We start from the raw sequence: 18,089 nt of genomic DNA, 5'->3' as shown, positions 1-18,089 counted from the left end.
AGATATATTTAATTTATAGTTTCTCTTAGAGGAGGTTGTTTTGGTAAATCATTTTAATACAGGAGGTGCAGAACAATTACAATATGATATTTTTAGAAATTTATTCCCCCTTTTTGGCTTATATATAAACAAACCAGAATCGTTTTTCCCATTGTAAGTTTGCTTATGAATTTTCAAGATATGCTAAAAATATATTTAGATATAGAAAAAATTAAATAAATAATTAATTATTTTTCAGAATCAAAGAGGCTTGTGTTTTACTTAATATATTAGTAGGATCTGCAATGTTACTTTTAGATGCACTCAATGCAAGTGATGAAGATACAGCAAAGGAAATACTCGCAGATGTTGGTGTTCATAAAATGTCTCCCGATGTTGCTATAAAAATAATTCAATCAAGAACAGATGTGATCTATGAATAATAAATATGTTTTATTTAATATCTCTTGTAAAAAGTATATTTGTTATATAGATCTAAATTTTTAATATCAATTATTTTTTATATTCTTGCATCTTTGACATTTATTCAGCCTTTCTCTATATAGTTGGGTGTAATATCTCGACAATGTTATTCAATGTTACTAAGATCAACACAATAATATTATCCCTCCATTATCTGCACCTAGCAGTAATAATCGATTAAGAGGAAGTATGGAAATAGCAGTAAGGACTCCTTTAAAGGCATCGGATTTGAGCTTTGATGAAGAAAATGGAGCATTCGCATCTATAGAAGTATAAACTCCTATCCGATTTGCGGTTGTTCCTATTACCAATCCTCGTTCATAAGTTGCCATGCAATGAACTGGTTCAGTAGTACCTCTAAAAACGTATAAAAACTTATATTTAATAATATATAATATTATTTCCTAATATATTTTTGAAATTTCAACGATATTGAAATATATATATTTACTTCATATGAAATTTCAGTTTACCATCCATTGCACTCCACACTGCAATAGTTTGATCTAATGAAGAACTAATTATAGTAGTTTCATTCACAGCTTGCAATTGCAATATCTGTAATAAAAAAATATATTAAAAATATAAAAAATTACCATAATAAAATTTTAGTAAATAATATTGATGAGGATATATTATGTAAAAATTACCTCGCATTCATGCCCTTTCCAAGATGCAATAATAAGGCCGGTCCTAATATCTAAAATAGTTAAAAAGCCAGATGCTTGACCTAATGCAATCCAATGACCACTAGGTGCAACTGCAATGCATCTGATCAAACCAGTAGGATTTGTTAACACCTACAATTTAAAATGACTTTATTCATATATGTATAAAGAAAAAAATATTTATATATGATTTGGTTATCACAACACTAACTTTCATCTCATTGACATATTGGAATGTTCTACAATCAATAACTCTTAAGGTAATATCAGTCGTTCCAACAAACAAATTAGTTGATGGAGAAGGACCTGCAGCTAAGGTATTTATAGGTGCTAGTCGATTATTTTCTGGACATCCCAATAAAGAACCCATGAAAGGATCCCAACAGTGAATGGCACCATCACAAGTAATCGCATATCTTAAAGATTCTAGGAATGTCAATGCAAGAATAGATTTTTTATGACCAGTGTATGTGTACTGACATGATGAAACTGTACTTCCATCACCCTATATAATAAATTCATAAATGTTAATAACATATAAAATTAATGAGTATAAAGTATATTCAATAAATAAATATACTTGCTTGACTTCTTAAACTCCACAATTTAACAGTTTTATCTCTACTTCCACTCATAAAACTATTTTCATTATCTAAAACGTATAAGCATCTGATACTATTATTATGTCCACCAAAACTTTGGAGTTTTATCTGTTTTATATTAAATGCTGTTTCTTTGTCAGGTCTTCCAATTTCATGTTCCCAATATGCTAACCAATTTCCACGTAACTGTCTTCCACTAGATGAAGAAGAAATTTCCTTATTTGGACAAATAGTTGTGTCAGATGTTGATTGAGATCGACTGTCATCTTTCTGTATTTCAAACCTATTTCCTACTACAGATATATTCCCAAAACTATTTACATCCTTGTCCAAAGATTCTATGCTTTCTGAAATACTATAATCTACTAGACATGATGCACCATAATGTTCCGTACCAACATTAGGTGAAGACAATCGCGTTTCTTGTTCATATTCGTGGCAAAGATTACGTATATGCTGATGATTTTTAAGAATGTGTTCCATTGCTTCAGAACTCATACATTTGTAAAATAGCATGTATGCTTTATGTGCAAATTCTGTAGTAAATACTTCTTTTAACTCTTCAAATGCCTAAAAAAATACTCAAGAGTAACAAAATTTGTCTGGTTGTAAAGAGTGCAAAACATTTATGTAATTACTTTATTTCTCTGAGGATCTGGTAAATTTGTATTGTCTATGACTGGTGGAGAATAAGATTCAGCCTCTACATTAAAACCATCCCATATCAGAGGAGAACCAGAAATACAAGTTTCAATAACATTCCAATCTTGAGGACTGCAATGACTTGTATCTTCGTTAGAAGTTTTTATTCTATAAAAAAGCATATCACAAATGCATATAACAATTCGTTACAATTTTATTTCTTGTAATTGTTACCAATAAATATTAAAAAAGATAAAATATTTTACCTTACGCCACTGTTGCTCGCGTGGCTATAACTTAAATCTTTTAATCCAAGATCATCTGACAGACCTTCTACCTTAATATTTTGACTGAATGATTTATCAAATGCAAGGAAAAACCGTTGTATTGGTACTGCTAAGTGGTTTTTTGTAACAGCGCTACCTAATCTTAAACTTAACATGATCATAGCTTCTAAACATTTATCAGCTAAAGCTGTACGGGCAATAACTCCATTAGGAAAAGTAAATCTCGTAGTAGATAATATACGAACAGTAGGATGCAAAATCGTCTTAACAATAGATTCCTATATGTTAATATAAAAAATAACATATTAATAACATAATAATAAATCTCATTCTTAATTACATCATAAAATATACTTTACATGAAGTGCATCCATTAAGGCAGAATCACTTAAGTATTGCGTGATATGATTGAGTAGGGCTAAACAAGAAAGGAGTCCACCTTCTAAATTTTGTGTCAATTTTCTTTTACATAATGTTAAAAGTTCTGCCATATGAGCAAAATATTGCAGAAGTATAATCTGTTCTCCATATAATCCTATCAAAAGAGATGTTCCAATTAATGTATATGTCAGTTTGCAATCTGTTATTGCAATATGTTCTTTTACAAACCTGCAATAGCAGTTAAACAATCTAATACTTTGGCAGCGTTATCATCACCTACTAAAATCTTCTTGTTCCAATCAATTCCTTGAACAGACGTTAATATAACATCATTTGAAGGTGTTAAATTTTCTTTACCAGCATAACATAAAGTAAGCATTCTTAATAAATTTCGTGATAAATATCGAGCTGTAAGTACAGGTCCAAGACGATGAGACAACCATATAACAGACTCAGCACTTATCTCTGATACTGTACATTCATTTCTTGCAGATCTTTGATATGCCTGATCATATTCATTATGAGTATTATTTAGCCCTGCTGTATTAGACTTATCATCCGTTAAGGTAGTTTGATTAACAGTAACAGGATTCGGTTCTTCGAGATATGTATAACAAGCATTGTCAGAAACATTACTACCAAAATATATAGCTCCAGGTGTTTCATTATAAGAGATATCTTCATTAGAAGTTTTACTTCCAACATCACACCCTATGCTATTAACTTCTATCATAAGTTTTCCACTTCCTGAATGTTTTGGTATTGGAATTGTTGGTGATTTAGTTGAACTAGGTGGGGATATTTTGTTTTCTTCTTCATTCAAATCATCATTAAGATTTAAATTTAAATCTATATGTAAATCAATGTTATATGAACGACTGCTACTCAGAAAATTCCATGCATTTCCTTCTGTTTCCATGGCAAACATTTCTATAAAATAATTCAATATTTATTTCATATCATCATTAACAGAATAAAAACTGATAATTAAATATTTACAAAAAAAGTACCTTCAGCATCATTGTCAATTGCAGATTTGGTTTGAGAATAATCACTGATTGCAGGTGCAGGTGAAGATGATATATTATGTTCTGAATCTGCAGAAGAATCTTCATCTAATGGTGATAAAACGCCTTCAATGTCACCACATGTTCCACTTAGATCACAACTCCTTTTTATATAATTATTATAATAATTAATAAATTATCTTTTATCACTCTTTAAAATTAAAATTATAGTAAAACACTTACTTCAAATTTCCTGTTCTATGCACACTTATACACGATCCTTGAACATAATCCCGATAACCCCCTACTGCTTCTACAAGTGACGTAATAAAATTATCTAAGAAACGTCGCAATCCTAATCTGACCATCAGTATTAGCAAAAAATTTCTATGATATAATAATGTTGTTCGAAATTTCACAAGTGTTCCAGGATGTAGTATATCTGCATGTGGTGAACTGTCCATAACAGAGCCATTTTCATACAATTTCATTATAGGTAAAAGAAACAAATCTGCTGTTTCTTTTGGACCCAATGCCCTAGAAAATATATATTTATCAAATTTAGTATAAAATTGTTATCAATTTACACATTACCAAAAACATTATACTACTAATTTACAAAAATTATGCTTACTTAGCAATAGGATCGAAAAGATGCCAAGTAGTTAATACTGCACTGTATGGTTCTTTCATAAGTTGCTGTATATGCGGTACTATTAATTGTAAACTACCTTCTTTAGCAGCACCAATATGTGGTAATAATTGTTCTAATTCTCTTGCTACTGCTTTCACTTTACATTCACTAATTTTACAAAGATATTTTATTTTTGTCTTAATTACAAAATCTGGATCCTCTTCAAATTTTAATACAAGGTTTAGTTCACGGACTAAACTATTGTATTCCTGTATCATCTCAACTACATTATATAAATATTGGCAATATTTAGAAAATGGGAATAGACTACCAGAAAGTATAGGCTGCAAAAATTGATGAGCAGATGGTGGTGGCAGACCCATGTGTGTAATAGTTGGATATCGGAAGGACAACTCATTTATCTAAATAAAAAAGGATATATAAAACGTAATGTTGCTCAAGAAATTAAACTTAAAATATTTTAATACTCACTTCTGTACTTTCTATATTATAACTTTTTGGTACTACATCAACTTGCAGAAGTAAAGCTACAGCATTTCTTATGCACTTTGGTAAGCTATCTGCAGATAATTTTATAACATTCAAGCATGCACTTAATCTTAGTGCAAAAGATAATTTCTCAATATTCCATGTAGCTCGAAATTTACCAGAAAGAAATATTTCAACAATTAAGCAGCCTAATATTTGCTGTTCCTTTATGCGGCCACTGGCTACAATCTGTTTATAATTTATAGGCAAATCTTGTGAACCTATTACAGGCTTATAAACCTTATGACCAATTTTATTTATGAAGGTATGCATTGTTTCTACATGCTGTATAGCTGCAACAGGATTGTAATCCTTTGGAAGAATTATCATTTGATTTGAAGTTTTGTCTGATTTAGTATTATCTTCTACTGTAAGAAGAGAACCTCGAGAACGACTTAAAAATCGACTTAAGGCTAGAGGCGATGATCGTGATGTATTTGATATTGTTACTGGAAGTTCTTCTTCTTCTAATCCAGAACTATGGCCTTCATCGTCACTAGTTTTACCTCCAGATGTATCTGTTCCTATTAATATTTATTATTTTTATTATCAATCATTTATTATATAAAAATTAAGCCATTTATTAAAAAATATAAAATACTTACTTTTGCTAATTAATAAAGATGAACGTAAACGAGGAGGTACTTTACCCCAATATGGGGACGGCATAATTTTTTGTGGATGAGGTTGAGTAAATAGTTGCACAATACCAGAATTTGTTAAGGTGGTATGATTATCAACAAGTTGTAAACAAACATTTTTTGATTTTATCGCTGCAGAACCAGACAATCTATTGGAATATATATTATTTACTAAAAATCTCGTAATGCGTATAATAATTATAAGAATATAAAGATATTTACTTGTAACCAAATGTTAGATCTATCCAATGATGTAATCTTTCTGATACATAAAAACTTTCTAAAGCTTCTCTATGTTTTTGGATAAAATCTTCTGGAGAAGTCGCCCAAGCTGGTATTTCTAAATCTGGTAAATCTTCATGAATGGACTGTAAAAGATACAACATCATGTTTATAAAATAATGACATAGTTATATTTTATTGATATTTGTTCAAATATTATTGTGAAAAGTTGAATTTTTATAAATTTACCTTAAAAACACTTGCATCGATAAAAAATTGAGGAATACATTCATCTGGACTCCAATCATGTAGTCTTTGAATCGATGCAGGATATTCTCCTGGTACCCACAATGGTCGTACGTGTTTGCAAAGAACAGATTTATCATAACGACGAGAAAGGTACACATAATATGTAATTTCCGATAATACATCCGATACATGATGTCCTACCTAAAAATATATGTTTTCTTTTATATTTCTTTCAAAGAAATTAATATTTATACGTTTTATTTACCTCAGTGGATTGTGAATCAAATGTAAGATCTAATTGTCTATCTCCTTTGTTTAATCGAAACTTGGATTTTGTTAAATCTCTCCAATTACCACCGCATCTTGATGTAAAATCTGTTACCCAAGGCATAACATGGTGACAACTAGGATCACCATACTTTCTACCTGCCAGATTGTTAAGAGCAGTTAAATAGTCAAAGTTACTGATGTTGTTGTACACCCACATTTCACATAACTTCTCAATACTCTCATTTATGCCAAATTCAGGACTACCATATTGTATATTTTTATATAAATTTAAATCACGTTTTTTACTATACAAATTGTGATTTTTTTCTTTATTTGTTTCAGTGGTAGTAAAATTTATACAATCTAGTTTTGGCTTTAAATAGATATTATCACTTAACTTTGGTATTACCTATATAAATATAAATTTAATTATTGCTTTTATAGTATAGCTTTTAATAAATGGTAATACACTCGAATAAAATGATAATGCATTAAATAAAGATATAATTTCACCTGAATAGTAAAATTTTCCATAAGCAAAATATCACTAAGTGTCACTTCACCTAATACTAATCCAAGATCATGTAAATCTCTAGATAATCTCAATAGTTGATAAATTAAAAACAATGGTTTTCCATGACTTGTACTCAAGGCTGCTGGGCTATACATTACACATCTGAAATTTATATTCCATTAAATAATAATTGTAAAAGATAAATGTGACAATTTTATAAATTATTAAAACACTTATTGCTTTAAATTATGTAAATATCGTTGTATAAGTACTTACTCTCTGAGAGAATATTTTGCAGTTTGTTCATAAAAAATTATGAAAGCATTAATTGTTTCGACAGCAAAAAGTGCTGGAAGAAGATTGCAATGAGATTCGGTTGTTAGGCCAGATGATACTGAATAAACTATTTTATCTTGTACATGTATTAAACTGCAACCATATACTCGTGCTATTACTTCTTGCAGAATAGTTACATCAGTTGTATTCAAAGTTACAATAGATTGTTCTTTCTGTTCAATAGTACTCCATGGATCTGCTCAAAAATAAAAATTTATATTTCTTAAATCCTTACAAAAATAATATCAAAATAACAATTATAGACTAAAGATATAAAAAATAATTTTATTTAAAAGAACATACTATAATATTTTTTATAAGATTCTTTCCATAAATTCCGATAGTTAGTTTCTGAAAGATAATGTAATAACTGCGAGAAAGTCAGTTCTGTTTGAGTTTTGGTATTAATTGTACGTCTTCCTCTAGGAAGAGGAATAGCATTTTTATACTGTTTTATATAGACCTAAAATAGAAATAAACATTAATAACTTTGTTTAATGAAATCTAAAAGAAGTAAAAAAGAAATTAATAAAAATACTTTTGCATAAATTCTAGTCCAGTCAGATCCCAATTCTTCTAACGTAGGTTGTGCTGCAATTTCATCCAATGTGAGTTTATCATGAGTGATAAACGATATTGGTCCAGTATTAAAAAAACTTGCCAACCAATTTCGATGTACTGTCAAACTAATTCTATTATCTATAACTTTCATATATTTTATTGGCACATCAAATTCTGCCTTAATCACCTCCATTTCCATTTCTTTTATAGTACAATTGTTATTTCATTCATTTTCGTATTATTCAATCATCATGAATAATTATTATTTTCTTCTATCTCACTCTTTTTATATAAAAACTTATAATTCACATTTTTATTTACTAATGTTTTCATAGGATCTAATGTCAAAGACAGCTGATCGTAAGAAAAGGTTAATGTCGTTTTAGCCGTTCGTTTTTTATGGTTCATGGACGTTTATATTCATATTCGATTTTATCCGTTCGAGTTGTCATATATCGATCGATCTCATTATCGATAGATACACAAAATAAAAATTATTCGAATAATTAAATAAAAAATACGCTATTAATATATATAAAAAGGAAAAGATAAAGAAACTGAATGTCTTTTCTCAACTCTAATACAATAGCAAATTATAATATTGTGCAAGAAAATAAATTGTATGAAGTATACATTACAGTCATGTTTTTGATTAGTTACATAATTTACCCGCGATAATTATGCATTTTATGAATTTTGTTGTCAGTTTACAAGAAACATATTACAGCGCCAACGCTGGTAGAAACTGGAATTATATTCTGTCAAAAGACAATCAGTAACGTATCTACAGAAAACGATACCCCTTACGTTCTTTTAAGAAATTTCGAATTTTTCAATATATCGTATATATAGAACTTTCACAATCTAAGGCGCGGCATGGAATGTCATTAAAGGATTCAATATATACTCGAAAAGTTAACGTGTCCATTTAGCGTGTATAATCACAATTTAAGAAACTAAAAACATTATTAAACTCGATTTCAACGTAATTATTATTGTTAATATTTCGATTCTATATGTACTTCAAATATAAAATTTCATAAATTGAAGTTACTTCGCTAATTGTGAATTAAACGTTCAATGACCGCGTTCCTTACAATTTAAACAAAAAAGCGGGAAATTTAAAAAACACGATGATAAAAACCTGTTCAAAAGAAGTGATCAAAGTATTGCATTGTATATATTGCGTCAATAAAACGAAAAGAAAAGGATCAAGATTTTCACAACAATGATTTTGTAATATGTGGTATTCAACAGGTTGTACGATTCAGTAAACGAATAGTAAGAGTAAAGGATATTGGTTAATGAAAGCCTTTTGCGATATTCTTATATAACGAGATAATTTTGAATATAATGATAGTGAAGTAATAATAAGAAAATCGTGTAAATCATTGAGGCAACTAATTTATGATCCTAATCGATATTCACGTTTTAAAAGTTTAATGTAAAAATAAATTAATAATATTCAAATAAAGGCCATAAACAATGTTGTAAATAATTTACGCAATAATGGACTAATTCTCTGGAATGAAAATGAAGTGTTTCAGGACTTTTTTTAAACGTACCTGGCATCCGCAACAGGTAAGATCGACATATATTTAATATTTATTTCTATTTAATTTTTTTTTTTTTTCCTGTTTTTATTTATATTTTGGAAATAATATATCCTATGATTAAATTATTTTTAAAATCGTAATAGAATAATATTCTTATGATTAATGATTATACCAGATGTTTATAAAGCAATTTATATAAATGTGTGTGCTATGCATGGCTACACGCCACAAGGTCACAACAAACAGGGAATTCACATATGTTAGATGAATAAATATTTCTACCATGAATATTTTATCGTGAACGCATCGTTACGACGAAGGAAAACCAATTAGATTCAATCGTTTTGGAACAAGCGTTCGATTCAGGTGCAAAAATTAAACGGTACAATCTTATTTATAATAACGTTATCGCGAACGCGCAACTTTTAAACGAATTTACTTCCTTTATTGTCAACCGGCTGATCTCTAATTGATTTGTTGTTTTCAGTTGAAACCTTTACGCGTTTATAAAAAAAAACCTATATTACGGAAACTTAATATTTATCTATATTTAATCCAATACACATACGTCTAAAAAAAAACATAATTGATAAAGAGGTACCAGAGGTCGAGGCAGATAAGAATTATTAGACTGCTAACAGTTGCTCTCAACTAAAGAATTTTAGTTTTCCAATCACAGTGATCACAGCTTATAATCAAATTTTTTAATTTAATTTTTTTAGTTATAAGTACATTTTATATCTGTAATTCGATAATGTTTTTCGTGACTACAGTAAATTGATCTAAATCTTCAAACTATAAAACAAATAAAATTTCTGAAAAAAATGTGAACATCGTTATGATTCTAATGTAATAAAAATGTGATTATAATATCAATCGATATTTATCTCTACCGTTTGAGTAATTACTACGTGATCGGTAAATTAATGGAGGATTTAATGGAGATTATTATCGTGTTTTTTTTTCTTTTTTATTAAAATGTGATATAGGTACGTGAAGACATATAACATAGAGGACAAGATGTATCTATTATGATTTATCTCATTTTTTTATGAACTCGTATACACATGTTTAAAAAAGATATGAATGTATATTTCCTCGAATAAAACGATAAAAAACTTTCGATTAAATATTAAAATTAATAGATCGGTTTATTTTTAACATTATTTATTGATAATAGTTATACCGAATATATAAATGATGTAATGTAAAAAAATATAAAAAGGTTCTAATCTTCTCTTTTTCTTTTTTCGAAATGTAAATTTATTCTTTATATAGGCAAAATAAAATGATAACGCATAAGAAAAAATATAGCGTTGAACAAAAAAAGATCGATTTCATTTTGACATCGTAATAGATCTTACAAATGAATACCTATCGAATTTTTACCGATCTTCGGAGATTATATTCCTAGTTCTAGTGAACATAATAAGCCTTTCAAGTAATATTTAATGATATTTCAAGGTATTAGCAGTTTTAAGTTATAAAATTGGCATATCTATCGTTCGCGAAATTTTAATGCAAATTGCAAATAATAGAAATATGTGAAATCCTAAGACTACACTGCTGACGTTACACATCATAATTTTAAATGTCTTTCTTGATAAAAATACTTTCCATTGTATTCTTACTGTAAAATTTATTCAATGACGCACTAATGCATAATAATTATTTAACTTTTAAATCGATTTGTAAATTGATTTCTTCGTTGAAATAGAACTTTATTTACAGTTAATAATTATGTCGTCATCTAAAACTGCGTGGGATTACCCATATTTTGACCCGACGAAAATAATGACTTCGATTTATCAACCGACACCAATTCCTGAAGAATTTCTTCCTCGAAAAAAACCAATTCCAGATACCCACGTAATCCTATTTCCTCCTTTTATTTATGATTCTTAGATAATCATTACAAATTATATTCTTGTATAGCTATTCACGTAATATCGTTATTGAAAAAAAACTTGTTTGCATATCTCTCTTACTTGTTTTCTATTTTTAATTATAGTCTATATATAAAAAAAAGAAAAAAAAATTTAACATTTTTTCTAAACTAAAAATAGCTTAGGCGTTTAATGTAATGCCTATAATTCTATAAATAAAACTTATTTTAACCCCTTTTTTATAGTCTTCCGCAAAAAAAATAAAGAATTTATAGACAAAATATGTATTTAGCTACGTACTAACGAATATTAGGGAAATATTTATTATTCTTCTTTTTACAGATAAACAACAATAATTCGTCAATATTTGAAAGTATTAAAACAAATGTTCAGAATACCAATGCAATGGAATTAAAAGAAATGGACGTGGTCGCACCGACACAGAGTGTCGCAACATTGACAGTTGTGCAACCAGGAAGTATACCATGTCAAAATAGTGGTTGCAAAAACTGGAGAACCCATGGTGTACCAGAAAATCCCTGGCATGAACTCAAAACTATATTTCTTGTTTCTATTATTGTTACATTAATTTTCTGGATAATGATTTATGCGTTACTAGCACAATATCAGATATTCTGATGAACAATATATGGGAACATGAACAGCATGGACAAAATCTAAATTGATTTAGGTTTTTTGTACAAAAAATACTTAATTCATACGATCAAAAAAAAGATTAATCTGATGTATAATTTGACTGTATATATTGATTATTAGAAATAATTATTTGATATATTTATATATATACTTATCTAATCATTAGATTTTAATATAATATTCATAATCAGTAATTTGCAATGATTTTGAAATTACTTTTTATAATTATAGCTATAAACAAACGTATAATATCTTTGAAATATAGAAATAATAATTAGATATGATTTTTTCGAGTTAGATATATTTTCCCATAATAACAAAATACAAATTTTAAATCAAAATATAATTTTAGAGAAAATTGAATACTTTTAATTGATGTATTAAAAAAATATATATATACATAGATACTTCTCAATAATATCTGTTCTTGTAAAATTAGTTAATTTAATAGTAAATTTATATTTAAATATATTTTCATCAATTCTTAAAAAAAAAAAAAAAAAAAAAAAAAATTTAAAAATTTTTTTTTAGTTTTTTTATTTTTTTATTTAAAAATTTTTTAAATGCGCGTGTCTGGTGACAATTAAAGCATAAAGGTAACACTTAACTACAAAACTGTATTCTTCAATTAATACAGATGTATATTTATGTATATGTATATGCGTGTGTTTAAAATAATTATTTCTAAACAAAAAATGTACTAGAATTTGATGTCACAGCATCATAAATAAAAGTGTTATGAAGAGGTTTATACTGTTTCGTAATAAATTTAATAGTTTCTTGAGCAGCCAATCCACCCAAAAATGCAGAAACCGAGTGTAATTCAGCGCCACCAAATCGACAAAATTCATGAACGTAATCATCTTTTGCCAACGATCCACACCCCCATTCACTCAACAATTTTGTAATACAAGCCTATAATATAATTAATATTGCATTTTTTCTTGTAATATATTATATCCTATGCTGAATTAAAATAATGTTACATACCTTTAATTTCACAATATCAGGCTCGACTTGATCATCAAACTCACCCGGATATGAATTATATTCTGTTTGAAACTTTTCAACTCCTCTAAGTACAACATAATACACCATTAAACTTTCAGGATTCTCCAAATTGTCCACTAAAAAAGTACATATAATGATTACATCTAATATATTCTTGTATATCACAAGTGATATCTTAAAAAAGTTAAAGATAAAAACATATATAAAAGCTATACATATATATTTTTCTTCTTTGTTGCTTACCTATATTATTGGTATTAATAATTTTAGGATCATATTCATCAGCTATACAAGTTCCTCTCTCTACATAAATATCTACAGCATATTTACAAAATAATTTAACGTCTTTCTCAGATATTGAATCTGAAGATTTACCTAGCTGTTGTAGCAATTGTAGTGTGCGTCTCCACACTGCTTCTACATCAGCTAATGCTTGCTTGTGGTAACTAAAAGTAGATGAAACCAAGATTAATATTATAGACATTATGTAATTATTCAAAAACACTATATAAATCAATCATATTCGTTTAAAGTCATACATTTGCTGTAGAGTTACATATTTCTCTGTATCAGCTGTCATATCTGGTAAAGTTCCTTTTAACGGTAACGAACCACAACCTTCATTATCAACAAAATCTCTTACTGCTTTAGCAATGATCCAAAATGGACTGCTCTAAAATACATTAGGTCATCAGTTAAAATATTTTTATTGCAGAATTTAAATTGATAGTAAGTTCAAAAGAAAAACTTTTTTTAATAATACCTTTGCTGTTAAATTTATACAACATTCGTCATTTAAAATATTTTTAACTCTATCAGGAACTTCAGTACAACTTATACATGTATTTACAGCTTTAATCGCTTCTTCAAAATTTTCTTCAGTATTTAATACGTCTTGTTCATCTTTTCTCATTCCTTTTTTAATCATTTCTCTCAATAGTTGTTTGTCTTTGTAAGTCTTTGGCAAACTTCCATGATTCAAAATCCACTTTGATAAATACTTATATAAAATAACAACATATGGCATATGAGAGTGATCTTTGAAGCTCAATGTGTCAAGATCGATAGAATCTAAGTGCTTTTTTAAAGTTCCAAAAGGTTTATGCAAACGTAAATCTGGTGTCTCATTATCTGGATGTGTCTCCACTATAGTATGTTCTTTAACTTGAATTCGCATATAAGCAATAAAGCCTATACTCCTACATACTATTAGGGGAATATTTAACTCCCAAAGTCGTCTTGACAAAAGGACTAAGCACCTAGAAAAATTTGTATAAAAATTATATGAAAGAAAAAATATTTTCATTGATTATTTAAGTATCTAATAAGTTAATTTTTTAGTTTAATACTTACTTTTCTGTTAATGAAGTAGCAACTACTACTGTAAAGTTATTTAAAAAATCCGGACTATTATATAAAACTTGTTGAGGTTCTTCATCAATATAATCACCTCTGACATCAGGATTTAACTCTAATAACATCTGGGTCGCAACTTGAGCCCTTGATTTTCCAACGCTATCTGCTTCTAGAAAAAAGCTAAACAGATAAATCCAATGAATAAATAAAAAGAAAAAAATAGAATTTAAATGTACATTAAATATCTGTCACGTACTTTGCTCCAATATCTTCATTTGTTATTTTTTTTCCATCCACAATAGTAAATGCACCAATGCCAGGAAGAACTAATGATTTTAAAATTTCAGTTCCCAATCCAGTAGCATTTATAAGACAAATATGTGCCGCTTCTAAATAAGCTTGACCATGATCTCCCCATAACCTAAAAATTTGATAAAACATAATATAATGAATATATGAAAGTACTAAAGATAAAACGTATACAATAATAGAAAAATATAAGAAATATGTGTATGTTAGGTATCTATATGTGCATGTACGTAAATATGGAAGAAATACAAATTTTGAATGAATTATGAAAAATTTGTTTATAATATTCAACAAATTTTACAGTTATTTATTAAATACCTCAACTGTCGATCATATTTTCTATTTCGTTCTGATTGTTCGGGAGATTTAGGGGCTGGTGATGCCATAATGACAATTTCTTGAAAATTATTTCTTTCTCAAATATTTTCAATGCATATAGATACAATATTCATATATATTATGAAGAATCATAAGATTTTGGAAAATCCATTAAATAACCATATACACATGCACTTCAATCTCAGAACTTAAGAATTTAATAAGATGTTTATATAAAAATTTAATGTATTTTACACTCGGTATTTCAAGTTATGAAAAATGTATAGACAGTCATCGAAGTACATTAAAAATATCATTTCTTGAAACTAATCCATAAAACAGGTTTATAAACTATATGACGCCATACTTTTCAACGATTTATTTGTTCAAAAGAAAACACACATTTCTTTTATTGCTGATTGCGATAAACTACACGTAGCGACATCTTATAAAGAGTTATATATGATATATTCAAAAAACTGTCATTGAGTGGCATAAACACTAATCGTATTGGAGTATGTATAAAATATTTCATAAACTTATTATGTTTCATTATATATAACTTATAATATGTCATTAACTAAAATTAAAAAATAATTTATATTTCTCAAATTTGTACGTATATATGATTAATGTTATTACTATTTATATAGTCATATACATATATAGCATTACTTTGTGAAATCCGTAAATTTGTGAAATGACTAGCTAAACCCTAAAATAACTATACTGACCTGTTTCAATATGAAAGAAATCAGAATTTCATACTTCAACTAAGTAATATATGAATTTACAAAAGATGAGTAGTTAAGGTATACATTTGTAATTTGATCTGTAGATTAGATCCGATAAAATAGTACGACTAACAGAGCATTGGTTTTTAAAATACAAGGAAAAAAAAGAATGGATAAATACGAGCATTGTTGTAGAAAGAAAAGCATAATTTAAAAACGGATCAAATTTCTATCTCATATTTTAACTATTTGCCTTTTGTGGATTCATGTATAACCTCGTTATTTTCTAAAACTACTAGTCTCATTATATAATAAAATTCTTTTTATATGCTTTCCCAAAAACGCCTAGTTATTTCGAATAAAACTTAGGGTTTCTACGATTTGATTTAATAATACAATTAAATCTTAATATATATAACTTTAGCTATACATATACATATACAGCGTGTGCACTTAACTGGTGGTATAAACATACGAGGATGATTCTATGATACATGAAAAACTAAATCGAAAAAGTAAAATAAAATTCGTTCGTATAAGGCTTTGTTTTCTAAGTATACCCGTACTTTTACAAATTTTCAAATTTATTTTTCTTGAAAACAAAACTTTATATGAAAAATTTTATTATATATTCTCGACTTAAAATTAGTTTTTCATGTAAAATCACCCCTACTCGTTTGTATCATTAGTTACAGGACACCCTGTGTAACTTATATAGATCTATTCTGTATACATTTTTGTATAAAAGTTTAGAAAAGCTACTTTTGACTACACTCGATAAATGTTATGATATCTCTCTCAGTAAAATAAATAAATATATATATATATACATCATAAATAATTTGGCTATAATAATTTCTAGAAGTAGCTTTTACTAAATTAAATATTAGTATTGTTAAATAGTATTGTTTCATAATTACTTAAAAGAGACAAATAGTTTGTGATGACAAATTATGTATGTATTTAATACAAGAATTTTTACAATGTAGATGCTAAAAGCATATTAGAATTTTTTTTCAGATGTGAAATATTCTTATGCATTTAACCACAATAGTGGTATCAAATTTTATACATCATATTTACATTATGTTAAAACGGATTTTATGTAGCTTCTTTTTGGTTGCTGATATGAATAAAATAATTAAAATAATATAATACAATTTATAAAGATTTCATCCCAAATCATGTATAGTTTCTGAGGTAGAGGAGTGAACTTATTAACAGTTTGCTATGCACAATAAGCATTATCACATTCACAATCTGTTCATGTAATCTAATTTACCAACATTACTTCTTTAATTAATCATTCATTCTAGGGTATTTTATAGAAACTCAAAAGTATCACAAAAATTACACTTGTTTTATAAATTAATATTGATCTAAGAGTAGACTTTGAAAACTAATGAAAATATAACATTGTATTGTATTATTTTATGGTATCCATTCATATTAATACTGTGTGAGCTTAAATATAAGAATAAACTTAATTAAATAATACAAAAAATAAATAAATAAATACTACAGCCACTGAACATCATAATAAGATAAATTGCATAGATCATTGCAGAATATTTTCGTATAGAGAACTTTGTCCTTGCTTTTCTTTTTATCAAATTGTACTATATTAAATGGTGAAAAAATTTTTAAATTGTATAACCATATAGATGATCGTTACTATAAAATGGAATGTAGATATATCGAAACTAACGATTATGTAAATAGATAGGGCCAACTGTGATGGTGCTTAAACTTATTTGATAATACTTAATAAATATTAATTGGGATTAATATTATTTATGTGTTTACAAAATTCACATACATCCTAATCAGGACACATTAACACACTTTGCGGAAAATATGTTCATATTTAAATCTCATGTTTTTTTCTATGATATATATGCATGTATGTGTATATACAAATAGTTTACAGGCCATAAGAACTATAAGAGATACTTGTAATGTATAATTTTATAAACATACAAAGACCCTGAATTTATATAAGTTAAAGAATCTTTCCAAAGATTCATTATTTTAAACAGTTTGTTTTATTAAATTTCGTTCTTGTGAACTATTATGAAATTTGTATATAATAATGCAATACTTGCATACAGTCAAACAGGAAATAGTAAAATACATTCCTTGGGCAATGACTAGTGCATCTGACAACTTAGATATTATAGCTACAATTAAAAAGAAATGTACAAAATAAATTAAATAATAATATATTAAATATTAGA

At 27.4% G+C, this 18,089-nt stretch overlaps 4 protein-coding genes across 7 annotated transcripts in view; 2 read left to right on the top strand and 2 right to left on the bottom strand.

The window, feature by feature from the left end:
• The window catches only part of LOC106783905 (RAD50-interacting protein 1), a 3,977-nt gene extending 3,515 nt beyond the window's left edge, over window positions 1–462 (top strand). Inside the window, exons 11-12 of the mRNA XM_014742901.1 lie at window positions 20–153; window positions 239–462. Of these exons, the coding sequence (XP_014598387.1) occupies window positions 20–153; window positions 239–422 (318 nt within the window). The 3' untranslated portion in view covers window positions 423–462. The remainder of the gene's footprint in view (window positions 1–19; window positions 154–238) is intronic.
• On the bottom strand, window positions 420–8,524 carry LOC106783890 (WD repeat-containing protein 81). Of its 3 annotated transcripts, none has more exons than XM_014742879.1 (21): window positions 8,003–8,524; window positions 7,768–7,927; window positions 7,405–7,660; window positions 7,128–7,290; window positions 6,610–7,023; window positions 6,345–6,545; window positions 6,096–6,241; window positions 5,838–6,022; window positions 5,176–5,756; window positions 4,684–5,105; window positions 4,293–4,586; window positions 4,053–4,213; window positions 3,271–3,972; window positions 3,021–3,196; window positions 2,641–2,939; window positions 2,371–2,542; window positions 1,715–2,302; window positions 1,342–1,635; window positions 1,113–1,262; window positions 914–1,020; window positions 420–836 (listed from the first exon to the last, which is right to left on the bottom strand). In XM_014742879.1, exons 1-21 carry the CDS (start codon window positions 8,222–8,224, stop codon window positions 767–769), a joined length of 5,763 nt encoding a protein of 1,920 aa, XP_014598365.1. In that variant the 5' UTR covers window positions 8,225–8,524; the 3' UTR covers window positions 420–766. The 3 variants fall into 3 exon arrangements, with proteins under 3 accessions (XP_014598365.1, XP_014598374.1, XP_014598355.1); XM_014742888.1 differs by having other exon boundaries at window positions 420–819; window positions 936–1,020; XM_014742869.1 differs by having other exon boundaries at window positions 420–819; window positions 8,003–8,522.
• A 534-nt stretch (window positions 8,525–9,058) lies between these two features.
• Window positions 9,059–12,377, top strand: LOC106793719. The gene is made up of 2 exons (XM_014760881.1): window positions 9,059–9,606; window positions 11,810–12,377. The coding sequence occupies exons 1-2, from the start codon at window positions 9,553–9,555 to the stop codon at window positions 12,104–12,106; spliced, it is 351 nt and encodes a 116-aa protein (XP_014616367.1). The 5' UTR covers window positions 9,059–9,552; the 3' UTR covers window positions 12,107–12,377.
• Window positions 12,378–12,721: 344 nt separating this feature from the next.
• Window positions 12,722–15,551, bottom strand: LOC106784477 (NEDD8-activating enzyme E1 regulatory subunit). 2 transcript variants are annotated; one of them, XM_014744065.1, is made up of 8 exons: window positions 15,119–15,551; window positions 14,748–14,912; window positions 14,489–14,671; window positions 13,899–14,394; window positions 13,675–13,808; window positions 13,379–13,581; window positions 13,115–13,251; window positions 12,722–13,039 (listed from the first exon to the last, which is right to left on the bottom strand). In XM_014744065.1, exons 1-8 carry the CDS (start codon window positions 15,184–15,186, stop codon window positions 12,809–12,811), a joined length of 1,617 nt encoding a protein of 538 aa, XP_014599551.1. In that variant the 5' UTR covers window positions 15,187–15,551; the 3' UTR covers window positions 12,722–12,808. The 2 variants fall into 2 exon arrangements, with proteins under 2 accessions (XP_014599551.1, XP_014599560.1); XM_014744074.1 differs by lacking the exon at window positions 15,119–15,551 and having other exon boundaries at window positions 14,489–14,660; window positions 14,748–14,851.
• Window positions 15,552–18,089: the final 2,538 nt, after the last annotated feature.

Source organism: Polistes canadensis, unplaced genomic scaffold, assembly GCF_001313835.1.
Source record: "Polistes canadensis isolate GaletaPanama2010 unplaced genomic scaffold, ASM131383v1 scaffold_1, whole genome shotgun sequence".
In the NCBI taxonomy this organism is placed as follows: domain Eukaryota; kingdom Metazoa; phylum Arthropoda; class Insecta; order Hymenoptera; family Vespidae; genus Polistes; species Polistes canadensis.
The sequence above is the reverse complement of the archived record's forward strand: the minus strand, read 5'-3'. Positions and strand labels throughout refer to the sequence as shown.